A 14,814-nucleotide genomic window follows, 5' to 3' on the forward strand; every position below is an offset into this window, starting at 1 on the left:
ACATGGAAGGAAAAAGCACTCATATTTTAATCACTGCTCAAGGAGAACCTGAAAGAACAAAGGGAGTTTTATGCAAGTCACAGTGTGGGATAAGTATGAGGAAAACTCAAACAACACAACTAACAGATAGAGCTCTAACAGTGTGTGCTTTTTGTTTTGCCCTTAAAAACACATCCTGTAAGGGTAGCATAGGAACTCCAACACAGAGGGACGGTTGTGTGTCTTCATGCAGCATCCTTTCTCTAACTAGGAGAGCTGTTGAAGAGCATGTTCTGATTGAGAGCAACAACCTGGATGGTTAGTTGACCGGATGGCAGAGAGGCAGCTGCCCAGCAGAGCCTCGAGCTTGTTCTGTTGACCACAGAGTATCTCCACTGGAGCAGTTAAATGCCTTAGTCAAGGGCACACTTAAGCTCACTTTTAGATAAGGAAAGTGGTTCTCATTCTAAGAACTACCTTTTAAGCCACCCTCTATCAGAGGCACACACATACCTTCTATTATACTCAGCAGCTCATCAATGAAGGGTAGTGCCATTCTCAGGCCGAAAAGCTCAAATGACAAATCATTATATTACAGTGTTTAGCATCGAGGTTTTCTCTTTTTCCCCGTCTGTTCTGTTGTGTAATGTATCTGCTTACTCATTAATACTAAAATTCCCCTGTCCTCATATCACTTAAAGTATTTTTCTCCAGATTCTGCTCATCTGCGCAAACCTCCCTCTTAATGATAAGCGGCTGCACCCCGAGTTCATGCCGCCTCAGTCATCTCCAGTCACTCAGAGCCAGCATTTCAAAAGAGGTGTCGGGAGTCGTACGGCGTTCTGCTGCCACTGTGTATTAGAAGTTATTTGCTGTGTTCACAATATCTGGGTGAGCGAGAGAGGCACAATGCACCATACTGTTGACTCCTGTGTCTGATAATTAAAGTAAGCTCTTCACACTCCAAGCAGCTTCGCTCCTCGCTGTTGTAGCAAACCAACAGTTGGTGGCTGCTCTGTGCCAGGGTCTAATACCTCCCTCTGTTGTTGTGCAACTGACGAAAATCCCTCTCAGTCACTCACACGACTAACTCTCTCCTGACCTCCTTTCCTCCTCCATTAGCGTTTGAAACTGATGAAACTTTATTTGTGGCTCTGTGCTCAGATTTTTGTGAACAGAGGGATTAAGGTTGAGATACTGATATTTTTAATGACCACACTCTAGTTAAATAACTAATGATATCTGCAAACCATTCCTCCCTCTCATTCATCTCAGGTAATTTAACAATCATGACTTTGAAAAGAACCCATTAGCGCATGCATTATGTTTTTTTCAGGAAGCTATTTTCTGACTATTTGCAACTATATCAGATTTGTTAAAAGCTATTATCTTGTTACAATTGGTGCCATTCCTAGGGAGACCTGCACTGTAACAGCTCCAGCTCTGTTTTAACAATACCAGAGCAGCACAGCGGTTGAGTGTATAAAAAGAAAACACACATTCAGTCTCAAACTCCGAACGTGGCCTCTTCCTTGCTGTGGAATCGCGATCCTTGTTTGCGTAGATCAAGCCAGGCTTCCTTAATCACGTTGTCGTCATGCATATGTGTTGATGTAGTTAAAGTGCTGCACGCTCTACAATAAATGCAGGTCAAACTCCTACAGTGTATTAGGCACCATTAAAGCTGAAAAACAAGGGGGATGCTTCTGCTCAGCTGCTCTGGGAAAGCACTTTGTGACAAACCTGTTCTGTTAAAAGCCCTTTAAATGTATTCAACTTGACTATGCTGCTTTACAATGACTGAAATTGAATGCCTCTTTGATCTTGTTATCTGTCACATTGTGATGACATTTGCTTCTAAAAAGGCAATTAAACGGAGGCTATGATCTCCAAATAACCCACATACTTAAATAGATCAATTGATTTCTGAAGGCATCGTCTTCCAGCCTGCATACAGAAGACCTTACAATATTACAGTTAATCAGCTGTGTTGAAAGAAGCGCCATCAAGTCATTGATATGTGGGACGTTTAATTAGCTTTTATGTCATTCACACTTCACTTGCAATGGGTGTTATAGTGCTACATTCCCAAACACCCATTCTCTGCTGAAACAGCATGATTTGTGCGAAGAGGGCAGAGCAGCGCGTCTCCTGCTGGTTTTGTCAAAACAGCTGAAAATTGTCAGTTCAGTTCAGATGTTTCCCTAATTACTTGATATTTCTGATTTAAAGGTCCCATACTGTACACTTTCCCAGTGTTTTATATGAAGTTTTCATATCCATAAGACAATGTATTTGTGGTTTTCAGTACCAAAACTATCTCAATGTAGTTTTACATCTCCTCTCTCAGGCTTCTCTCTGGAACTCTAGCAAAAATAGGTTAATCAGGCTCTGAGCCTCTCCTCTGATTGGCTGACTGTTTTTCTGAGTGATCAAATACAAATGTAGCAGATTTTAGGTAAACAACAATCCTGCAACATTGGCTGGTGGGTCCAGGTGGACTGGGCTTCGGGCATGGCTGAGGGTGGTGACTGCTTTGTTGTGACATCACTAAGTTACAGAAGTCCTGACGGCTCTTTTTAAGGCTCAGTTTCTGAATACAGGCTGTGTGCATTTCACAGTGGACTGAGGCTTTGATACTTTCACAGTATTAATATAGAACTTAGACCTGCTTTATAATCAAAAAAGACATGGAAGTATCACTTTACTCAATATGGGACCTTTAAGAAAAATAAATAATATTGTTCATTTTTTTAAATAAAAAAAAGCAAACATTGTTTTGCAGAAACCTTGTATGTGTGCAGCAAGGCCTCAGCAACCAGTGTTGCCACATCGGAGCTGTGAACCAATTTGTTCCTGCATAACAGAGGAACATAATAATAGTAGTCTCTAGTCCCCTTTGATTGTTACTGCAGAAGCAAACAGGCCAACCCATAATTAAATCAAATACACAAAACACAACCTTATGAAGTAAACATACCATACTATGACCGTGCGAATATGCTGAAACCAATGCAGTGGGCAAAGCATATTGGTTTTTGCGTTTTTACAAGAAGCCCAGTCACTGACTCCTATCTGTTGTCACTGCTGGGCATGTTTTGTTAAGCTAAGCCTTACTGAGTCAGACTAATCCTTATTGAATTCAGGGGCTTCTTTTAAAGGAGGCTGTTACGTTCGTCTCTTGATGGGTTGATTGTTATTCAGCATTAAAGGCTTATCATTTCTACACAAAATATTAGTATTTGAACAACACTGAGCCATTATTCAATACCAAATAATACCTAGACGGTATGTGTATTTGTCCTGCTCTGCTTGGTACAGAAGGTTTGATTTGGTATGTGACTTGTTTTGGTTCAATAAGCCCTCATGAACCAAGTAATCACAGCGTAATCATTCTAATAGAGAGTAATTGCACTCTACATCTTGGCTCATGTGGACCAAGCACTGTTTTCATAAGTGCAGTTTCCACCCAGAAAGCTTTGGCAGTATGTTAGTTGTGAACTATTGGCTTGCAGATGCTAATCTGGTTAGCTTGAGCTATACCATTCAGTACAATAAGTGCAAATGTTTAGCCAGAGCTTGTAAACCATGCCATATTATCCACTCTCTGGGAGAATTATGGTTTCCCAGTCTGTTCAAGAGACCTTATTTCTCTCAAAATAGTTTCTTGGAACATCAAGGGATGTAAGACAAAATCACTTGATTGTGTTTATTACAGGATATAAGGGTGTAGGTGTGTAGAGTGCTTATAACTTGGTTCCAAACATATTTACATACAGCATGTGCACATATTTTGTAATGCTGCTTTTCCAATATTGAAATGCAGTGTATTTCAGCGAGACTAGCCTCAATCCCCGGTGGGATCTTCTCTGTTTGTAAATGTGAGTTCACTGACCCTGACCCTATAGAGCCTTGTAAGTAAATTAGAGAACAATGGAAAAATAATTCTTTAAACTTTTATCAAAAATCTACTGCTACTTCTGAAAGCAAAAAGAACAAATGTGTGGACGTAAATACCTGCAGCATTTACACAATATAACATTTTCTTAACATAGTAAGAAAATGCAAGCCTGAGCCATCTCCAACATTAAGTGCCCATAAGTTCAGAATGTGACCCAGTGTATGTAGTGTCCCACTGTACTGTAGCACAGTGTGTTGTGCTCCAAGTGGCGACTGGAGAGAGAGTTCGTGCTGAATCCCATCAGTGGCACCTACACACACCCACCAAAGTTCACAAGGAATCCAGCTAAGTGCATGTGTAGGCAAGTGTGAAGTCTATAGAGATGTGTTTGCGTCGCGTCGTGTCTATTGTTGATTTATTTTTGGTATGCTTCTTTAAAAAAAAAGAAAAAAAAGAAAAAAAAATCACATTTCATATGTTCAACAAAGAATCAAACAGATATTGGCATTTGCATTCACAATATGTTAGATACTTTAATGATCTCAATTTTTAAATATAGTTGTGCACCTCCTAATTGAATCCAGTGTTGTGAGTCCCTGCAAAACACTTTGATAAACTGCCTGTCTTACTACACTCGGGTTATTGGATTAGACATATTCATAACCATTTAATCTTGAAAACACAAGAGAGAGTTGAAACTGACCCTATAGATCATAGTTGAGTTCTAAATGCTAAGTGTTCCCACCTCGTTTCTACATGTCTGCCAATAAAGTTTTATTTTTATGATGCTGTGAAGCCTTCCTTAACTTTATTTCTTGAGATTGAGACAGGAATGCATAAGTGATGCAAAAATTATGTAAGCAATACCTTGGCTATCATGCTAATGCTGTTGGAAAGTGAAAAAAAATGAGGCCATTTGCCAGTTGGTGGTTCATACACTGTCTTAACGAACCCAATGCTAGGGGAATTCCACGGGGCTGTGTGGAAACCTCACATACACACACACATGCATATTAATGCCTGTGTGCATTTTCTTATGTGATAGAAAACCAGATACCAGAAAAAAAAATTGCTTGCAAGTGAGTTGCAAAAATGACGCAGATCAAAGTGTGCAGGATCATTTTCGATGAAGCGTAAAATGCTCATAAAAGCCTGTTTTCCCTAATTCCCTGGTGGTCACCTGCCTCCCACTGCAGGTAACATCACATAGTGTGAGCTGTCACAACACAGTTAAACTGTGACTGCACTAACGTGTGCTGTCTCTCCTGTCGTGTGGATGCCGTGTGGCTGCAGATGGCCCATCTCGCTGCGGCGTTAATCAACAAGCGCACAAGCTCTCCTCCACCCACCTGCGACGGGAGACGGTTTAATGTGAAATTAGCATGGCATAATTGATGTGCACTTCCTCGTTGTGGTCTGTACAAGAACCCCATGCTGCAGAGGTTCTGAGCTTCAAAGTGTAAAAGCTGTGACAGTGAACACCACGTACACACACAAGCTTGTTTGTCTCTCCCTGCCTGAGTCCCTGCCTTTGTCCTCTCTGCTCTCTCTTTGGCTCTCACACACAAACACACACACACACACACAGACAGACACAAACACACCTCCTCCATTTACCCCCTCTTCTCCTCTCATCTTCCAACTCCCCATCTCTCTTCCTTGTTATTTGCATCTCACACTCTCCTCTCTCTGAAACCCCCCACCCATCTGCTTGCTGATACGGTGATACTGCAAGTGTGACTTAATAAAGCTTGAAGTACGTGTTGTCATTCCAACTGTCGATCATTATAATTATTCATAGATGGAGCAGAGATTGGAGTGGGAGGCAAGGTCTCAGAGCAGCAGCATGGTAGTACAGCATGGCGGAGGTAGTTTTTGCTGGGTGGAAAGGAAAAAAAGGTTGCCTTGTGCATGATTCAGCATTTTCAGAACTTAAAATATCATGTACATCTTTCATCTGCAAGGCTCTACATAGTCAAGTGAGGAACAAATTAGTCAACCAGGTACCTGAATCATCCAGCCATATAGTTTGAATGAACAGGGATGAATGATCATGCACTGTAGCCGGTGCTGTGGCTCAAACATGTGATTCTATATCTCCAAATACAACAATTTCAAGCCTTAAATTTTCCATAGCTATTTGAACAGGTTAACTGGTGATCTCCTGCTGACATACCCCTCTCACAGAGCCTACAGGTACCAGTAAGCTTGTTAGATTCTTCGCAGCGTGTGAAGTGGTCGTGTGCTAGCTTAGGTGTTGTTAAGCTTCGCAGCACACACGCCTTTAAAAGGGAGCATTGAACAAATGAAATAAATGTGAAATTAGCTTCACCTGTACTGTTGCAGTTGTGGGTATAGTTGAAATTCTGAGCATGATTGTGTAAGTTTGGCTAACAAGCTAGCCTCAGCCTTGGGTGTTACTCCACTGTGTTGAGCACTCAATTACAGCTACAGGATACATGAACAGTGTAAAGTAGTTCCTCAAATCTGAATATATGAAAATGGATATTTGAATTAATTGAAAATTTAGAATTACCTTTTTTTACTTAGTAATGTTCAGTAAATATCTGTAAAGTATCTTCAAAAGATCTCAGAATATATTACAAAATGCAACACAGTGACTCTGTTTTGGTTAAGACTAGGAATGGGAAATAATTTTATTTATTTATACCTGCTGTTATTGATTCTGCCATTATTGATTCTGCTTATTGGTCCAATTCTTTAACGATTCCCTTAACAATTCCTGATTAATTTTCTGTAACCTGACACCTCCAGTACTCCCTCTGCAACACACCCTCCCTTAACACAGCTTTCCCCATCTGTTGATCTAAGACTAACTAAACCCATACGGAACAGAATGAGCTATAAATAAATTCTATTTATTGACTAGAACATTTTCTATAACATCTTAAGATTAACATGAACATAGATAAGAAATTGTAGAAAATATAAAATGTATAAAATTAATAAAATATAACCCTAAGCTATGGATCTGTTGCCTGGTAATTAGTCCAGTCCTCCCATGATTATACCAATAGCTTTGGCTATAGTATGTAAACATGCCATATGCCTGGCTGCAGCTTTATTATTAATTTTACCAGCTGCATCAGGAACATTCAAACCGACTCCCTCAGATTTTCATATATAAAATACTATTCATTCTATGGCTTGCCTGAGTACTTGACAAGTATTTACTGAGAGATGTGTGTCCATGTTGCCCAGTATGCCCAGGTAATGAGCTTTTTAAATTCAACATTTAATCAATAGTCAATGTCAACCCATTGCTTTCCATCGTGCATTAGTCCAGAGTTGTGACTCTCTGTGTTTCATTTGGTGCAAGGGCATTCAGTATGAACATGTGTTCACACACGACGCAGTTATCTTTTCTGAGCTGCAGTTTATAAAGAGCTCTGCCTGTAGGCGTTTATCAAATGTAATAAACAAAGTTGTATTTCACTGTCACTTTTGTCAGGCACAAAGTCACAGAACAGCCCTGGAAGTGGCTGGTGAGCAAGACACAGACAGACCAAGACACACACTGTCCAGCACGGTTACAGAGACAGACAGACGAGAGAGAGATGCACATCGACTTAACCTTACTGTTATTTGTTGGCATCAAACTTTGGAGACCTATAGTTCAGGGCCTACCTTATTGCTGTTTTTTCAATTCACCCTCATAGTGTTTTTCTTCACTTTTGCTGACCAGAAGCATAGTTCCACTTCATCCTCTCATCAAAGTTACAAACACTGACACCTGCTTTGACACAAGGGAGAGGTGGGGCCCTTGTGTAATTTGTGGCTGCCTATGCAACTTGCCAGCATCGATAAAAGGAATTCATACGCTCGGGGGCATATGATACCGATGGTGAGGACAATTTGGAATCGGTTCAATGAATCTTACTGTTGTTTTGGGATTTTTTTTGTTTGTTTTTGTGGCCTCTGGCTCCAATAAATCTCCTTTCTCTGACAACATGTTATACAATCTGAAGTAATGATATATGGCCCCTAACATACATAAGCTTTCTATAGTTCTGCAATCCACTGATGTCAAATAAAAGGCTGCTGCAGTTGGCTACAGCAGTAAAGAGGACATTGGCACGTAGCCTGCATTTTACACATATCCCACTTTTAATACACACACATCAAAATAAGGATGCCCACTGTGACCAGTATACATTCATGTTCAAGAATATGCATATGGATAGAAGTGGTTATACACAGCTAAGAATATAGGCCAGTTAGAGTTCATTGCCGTCTCAGATGATGCTTTCAGATTACAGGGTAAAGCAAGACATCACAAGTTACACAACAAGCTTATTTTCAACACATTTTTCTTTCTTCCAAGCACATACATGTGTTGCAGCTCAATTTGCTTCCTAGTCTTTACTGAATCTTGCATGATTCGCCTCTAGAGCTCACTCTTATTTGCTTTTTTCGTCTCAATAAAGTCAGCCCTTTTTTTTCTGTTTATCTAATGACACGTTCCATTTGCAGAGGTGTTTTGGCAGAGGCCAAGGTGAACTGCTCTTTTGCAGCACATTTAAAATAGTAAAGAAATTAATTAGCCCAGGCACACAGGGAAGCAGCCGACACAATAAAAAAATCTACCAGCTTAAGATACTTTAATGGCTAAAAAAAAACAATTACAATGGCAGGCAAATTGTGGATTTGTGGATTGGTTTTTTTCCCTGTTTAGCTGACAATTCATACCATTAATCTAAATGTCTGTCTGTATAAATATGTAATTGCAGGCTTCGATGAAAGAGCAACGCAATTGAGAGAAAACCATCAATTTGTGTTTTTACCCAAAGGGGTCTAATTTTCTTTTTTTTTTTTCATTATAGACAGCACAGCCAGCATCATTGCAAGGCGGCGGCGTTTCAACCACCTGACCCAGGAGCTGTATGAACTGCCCATTGTGGTGTGGGACGGTGGGGAGCCATCGCTGAGCGGTACCAGCACCTTGACCCTGCGGGTGTGCCCATGCCAGCGCCACGGCAGGATCCGGATGTGCCAAGGCGAGGCGTTCCTCTCCTCGGCGGGCCTCAGCACGGGGGCTCTGATTGCCATCCTGCTGTGCATCGTCATCTTGCTGGGTGAGTTGGGACAGCCACCATGGGGACTGCAGCAGGAGGGAGCCGCCTGGGGGCAAATATCCTGAGGGCTCGGACGGAGGAGATGGACCATAGAGGAGCAGGGAAGAGCGAAAGGGTCTGAAAGGGTCTGACAAGGGCAGAGGGGCAGAGAGGGATGAATAGACATGCGAGGACACAGGTAGAATTTGGAATGAGGGTAGAAAGAGTTTGAGAGGGCAGCAGTGGAAGAAAAAGAAATGGATATGAAGGGGAGAAGAGGAGAAGGACAAAGAGAGGAGGCTGGAGGAGAGGTGAGTAGAGAGGAGAAGCTGAGGACAAAAACAATAAAGAAGAGGGGGATGGAGACTACAGGGTGGGTCAGTGTGACTCAGAAAGGTGCATACAGCTGAAAGAATAACCCCACAGTGACTGGAGAGGGGGACCTTGAGTCTGAGAGCAGTGAGGATTCATGTTCAAACAGGCAGCTCAAATTCAGAAAATCTGATTAAGACCTAAATCACATTTACTGACAATTTGAAATTCAATTGAAATCTGCTCTTTCACTATGCAACTGAATCGACTTTTTTTTTTTATTATCCCCACCCCACCGCCCCCCTGCCTGGCGTGTGCTTGACATTGCATGTTGTGACTAGAAGAGCAGAGGACAAGCATGGAGGAATGTGGTGACAGCCAACACAGATACCACTCCTGTTGATTTCATGTGTGACGGATGTGTTCTGCAGCATGAATACAAACCACCGTCAGAAATACAGTGAGAATAAACAGGGCTACTTCCATGTTACCAGAACTGTCGCGGCACCCAGTAAACATTTCCTCAGTCAGGGATGTGCGTGCCTTGTTACTAGGGCAACCAGTCCTTGAAGTGACAGGAAATGATTATTTATATACACACTTGCAAATATGATCTTGTCACTTTGAATTTGGGATGCGGACAGTCAGTGTTATAGGTTTGATTAAAAAATAAAACACAAATCGGAACATAATGTTAGAAGAAGAAAATGTGACACAGATTCTATATCAAAGCTGGAATCATTAAATTTCCTGTCTACTGCCAGGGCTGTGAGAGGAATCGCAGACCAGCTCCTTCCTCTGCAAACCAAACTGCAGTAGAACATGATTAGACAAAACCGTCTAATAACACGGCTTCACCATCACCGCTCTCCCCTCCTCTCTTCAGCGATTGTCTGTGGACATTAGCGCGTGAAGGTTATGCATATTCATACTGGCTGCCTGCCTCCTCAATGCCAAAGTCTCTGGCTGAGGCGAACAAAAGGCCATCACCACTGTTTGGAGCAAACGCGTGAGTGAGAGACACGCGCTGAATCGCTAATCGTCAGCACAAGACAAAGTCTACTCAGGGCGCAGAGAGAGCGAGAGAGAGAGAGAGAGCGAGAGCAAGAGCGAGAGAGAGAGAGAGAGAGAAGGAGAAACAGGGAAGAGGCAGGAGCTCATCTCCACCACGTACATCCTGGTGGAGTAGTGGACTAAGATGTATACTGCAACATCCCCAGTTTAAATCCCACTGGGGGCCTCTGTTGCATGTCATACCTCATTTGTCTCTTTGCTGCCAGGCTTCGTGTTGAACCTCACTGCTTATTTACACCTGGTATGAACATGTGATCTGTATCTGGACACATTATGGCATCCAATCCACTGGACCTTGCTTTTATACCTGGTATTAAAAAGAGTTCTCATTATCTTGACTCTGCTCCCACTGTGGTCGGATCTCAATATGCAAATTATTCAGGTGGCAGACTTCAACCCTACAACATGTAGTTGTTGCTTGTTTGTTTAAGGTAGTGGGGAGAGGCTGGTTTTTCTCTCAATAATGTGAACTCGCTGTAGGGATTTCATAATATCAAAAAGTGTCAAGGATGATATGTTGGTATAAAATGGTTCGTCAGAGTCTTAGGCTTCATTACTTATTGTTTGATCAAATATGTCCTGATATAAAGGAGCAAAATTTCCTTGAGTCTTCAGTCTTTTTTTTAAGACAAAGTTCTTTATTTATTCGCCATAAATACATTGAACAATTTAGCCTTTTTGTATTTCACTAAATGTAACAATTGTTTGTTTTTTTACCTTGCGTCCATAAAACCTTGTGATAGTTTGTGTTGAAATGACATGAAAAAAAATATTTAACATATCTTGCATGAATGAGTGGGAGGTGTTAGAGATGCAGACTACACTGGTAAAGCTGACACTTCAGCGTCAATATCACTTAAACAGACGCGGCACCCACTTCGAATTCTTGCTCGTCTTTGCTTGTCAGTGTGACTTGTTTATGTCTGATTGCTTTCCATCTGCCCAATTAATGCCCATGTTTTATCTCCATGCCCTCTAATAACCCCATCCTAATTAAGCCTGCAGCAAACCAGAAAAGGATAGAAACTGTCTCTGAACTGACTCGGTTGATAAGGTTGGCCTTCTACACATCTCTTATAAAATATAGAATATTCATGAGTAGATCATTGTTAGGATTTTACTAATTTACTTTCAAACAGAATGGCAAAGAATCACAGTAGTAATTGAGTTTAATGAGGAATTGGATTAAAAACACAACCATAAGAAGTGTATTTCTACAGTCTCTGCTTAATGTAGGATCAACTCAGATGACTTTGTAGTATCAACACAGAGCAAATACTTCCATTCATGGCAAATGTAATAGCATGTCTTTGGTCAAATATAACATTTCTATTAATCTGAGGATCTCAGTTTGTGTAATAATCCTTAGCAACAAGTGAAAGGGTGAGTAGGCAAAGTCCCAACAAAGAAGTGCTGTGCTATACATGAGTTGCAAATACAGTCAACACCAAAACAACACAATCAATTGACTATTTGGTGTTTAACTTGTATACTCTGTTTTGCTCTTTTTTAGCTAAGATCTGAGCCTTGAGAAGTCAGAAACAACTCGTATTTGGATTAGACACATTATGTTAGAATGCATGGCGCTCCTCTAGTCTCCCAGTACAACCTTCAATGACCAGGGTATAAATGTAGCATAAAGAGACTTCTGCCATCGTTACTGAAATCTGTAGACTGGGTAATGTTCCCTGGTGCTGTAAGTGGTGTATTGAGCAACAGTTAGACCTCAGCTGGCCTTGGCTTGGCATATGAAATGACCTGAATGAACCACTGATGGAGCATTAATGTGGAGAGCATATTACAATGTGCTGTGTGCAGTGAATAGGAACATCTTACAAATACTGTGAAGAGAGTGCAGACTGTGTGAAATGCTGGTGGATAATAAAAAGGTGCATTAAGTCAGTGTATATGGGTAACTTTTTTTTTTTTAGTTTTCATTGTATTCAGGCTGTTTACCTCCAAACCAAAGCAAGCTGTTAAACTGTAACTACTGGAAGCAGAAAGTCCAAACTCCAAAATATGCACAAGGAAGTAAATGATAAAAATGCACAAATCCTTTACTTCCTAGTTTGACTCTGAGTGACTGACCGAGCTCACCTCACACACACACTCACATCCCTTCATTGTGTAATTGGCTGCTTTAAACAAGTAGAGCGATAAGCGATGTCCCAGACAAATTGCATATTTCACCCCCTCTAACCCCGCTTGGGCCGCACCGGTGCACCAGGTGGAGTGAAGTGAATTTGGGTATTTTTTGCATAGATTAATCACATGTAGGTAGGGGGACATTTAATTTAAAACACAGGCATGGAACTGCACTGAACAATGAAATATATGTAGATAGATGAATCTGTGCATAATTACTTTTACAAAAGTCACACCTTTGTTTTTTTTTAACAATCCATAATGGAAAAGTTTTCTGTGTTGTTGTCAGTCAGGGCTGGAGTAATGCCTCATGGGCTGACAGGCAGCTGAGTTACTGGAATAAGTGGTGGTTGTCTGTAATAATGCCAGGTGACATGAAACAAACAATAGCTGTGCATCAATCCAGACAATGTTTAACCTACATTGAATTTATTAGTTTGGGCTCCAAGCATCACTGCAGGCTAATAAATGTCAACATCTGCATTATACTCAGGACTGGATTATCAGTCAGGGAAACTGTAGAACTGCCCCACGGCCCCAGACTCTTATGGGTCCTGTAACATCAAGCAACAAATTTCAAAAAGACAAATTTCCAAAGACAGAATAAAATCATGAGAGTTTTAGAGTTTTGGCACATCCCCATCATCGTTCTCATCCGTCTTAAGTCAGTCTTTTTTTAGCTTGACGTTCCTATAGAATCAAACATGTTTAATATTATCATATGTTTTTTAGTCTTGGCTCATGCAGATAGTGACACATCATAATGCAGAATTTCAAAGAGCAAAAAAGTCTGGAAAAATACAGTACTTTGCGCCGGGTGTAAGGTAGGGCCCATTGTCTTTAGATGTGAGAGGGTGTCAGGCTTTAGTCTTTTAAAAGTCTTTTCGAAGTCTTAGTGTATGGTAGGTGTTATATGTCATGATTCTGTCCTCTACATTGACCACAAACAACTCCTTAACTGGCTAATGTGTCCATGATAACATCAATTAAAAGGACAATTTCATGTACTGAAGTTGGCTCAGATTTACTTATTCAATGCCACCACACTCTGAATGGGATTATTCTCCCTTCGCCATGACTCCAGTGTTTGATTGAACAACGCACCTTTCGTACCTTAAGGTCGACTTTAAGGTTTATATCTTGTCTTTGAAACTGCTGTAAAGTCTGTTTACTGCACCACAGTATATACACCAAAATGTATGGCTTGAGTAGACACAGTGGATCAGCCAAATGCATCATTACATCCCCGACTTTATGAAAGCTGAAACCTCCACCTCCTCTTAATCCACCACCACCTTCCCGTCTCTCCATCGAGCTGTGTTGCTCAGATAAAGATAGAATATAACAGCAACAAATGTATGACGCCAAGATGCTGACAAACATATTTTTTCACCATTTTGTTCCTTTAATTCTTTATGTTTTTGCTGCTGCTAACATTCAGTGCAGTTTCATTAAGAGGCAAAGCGACACCTCTGCGGGGACGCCGATCTGTCTCGCTCATCTCCCCTGATAGCATAATGAACTTTCTTTTTAGATATCGGACTGCTACAAAAATGCTCTTCCCCACACTGACGCCATTTTATTAAGTGGATGTTAGTGTTAACATCTTGCAGAGGTCGTCATTAACCCAAAGGGCCATAACTCTCATTAGTTGTAGGAACAAGTCCCAAGCTGTAGCGTGTCATCAGATATTACTTGGCTTCATGACTTCATTAACAGTTGGGAAAAGATGTTTCAGGCTGGGAGCTGCTTGTCAACACAGGCATTTTGCAGCATCATGCTGTATCTGCACTGATGTGGCACAAATGGCCTGTTCTCTCCTTTACAAGCCTCACCTAAAAGCTAAGAGATGATTACAGGAGACATACCTCCATATGCTTTCTCCTTACTCGATGTCATACATTTTTGGCTGGATGTGAGGTTTGGATTGGCTTCACAGATGATGATAATGTGTGCATTGTTGTCCTCTCAACAGCTTGTATTCAAAGAATCATCACAGCCTCAACGCTAATGTCGGCTAATGCGATTATTGATTTACAACTGCGCAACGCTTGGCCAGTTTTAGTGTCCTGATGGAAAACCGGATAAATATGCACACGAAATTGGCTGGTGTTGATTTGGTTTGCTGTTTACGAACCACGGCATGTTCGTCTGTCATGAGCTATGAATTAACGAACAACACAGGCACACACAGAGATTGGTATTAGCATAAAAGAAATGGCTGAGCATTGTAACCACATTCAGCTGTTCCATTATGTGATGTTCTGCTAAGCGGTTTGTTAATTTAATTTTAGAAAAAGCAATTTACCTCTGTCTGCAGCTCCTAAA

The 14,814-nt window shown here is 41.1% G+C and overlaps 1 protein-coding gene across 2 annotated transcripts in view; it reads left to right on the plus strand.

Annotated features, from left to right (window-relative positions):
• Nucleotides 1-14,814, plus strand: part of LOC139625050 (cadherin-18) — an 81,830-nt gene that overhangs the window by 66,015 nt on the left and 1,001 nt on the right. For both annotated transcript variants that reach the window (XM_071484634.1, XM_071484635.1), the window contains exon 11: nt 8,725-8,976. In XM_071484634.1, coding sequence (XP_071340735.1) covers nt 8,725-8,976 — 252 coding nt within the window. The remainder of the gene's footprint in view (nt 1-8,724; nt 8,977-14,814) is intronic.

This window comes from Trachinotus anak, unplaced genomic scaffold (genome assembly GCF_046630095.1).
Source record: "Trachinotus anak isolate AG129_WGS33_773 ecotype Australia unplaced genomic scaffold, CSIRO_AGI_Tana_v1 ptg000009l, whole genome shotgun sequence".
NCBI classification, from domain to species: Eukaryota; Metazoa; Chordata; class Actinopteri; order Carangiformes; family Carangidae; genus Trachinotus; species Trachinotus anak.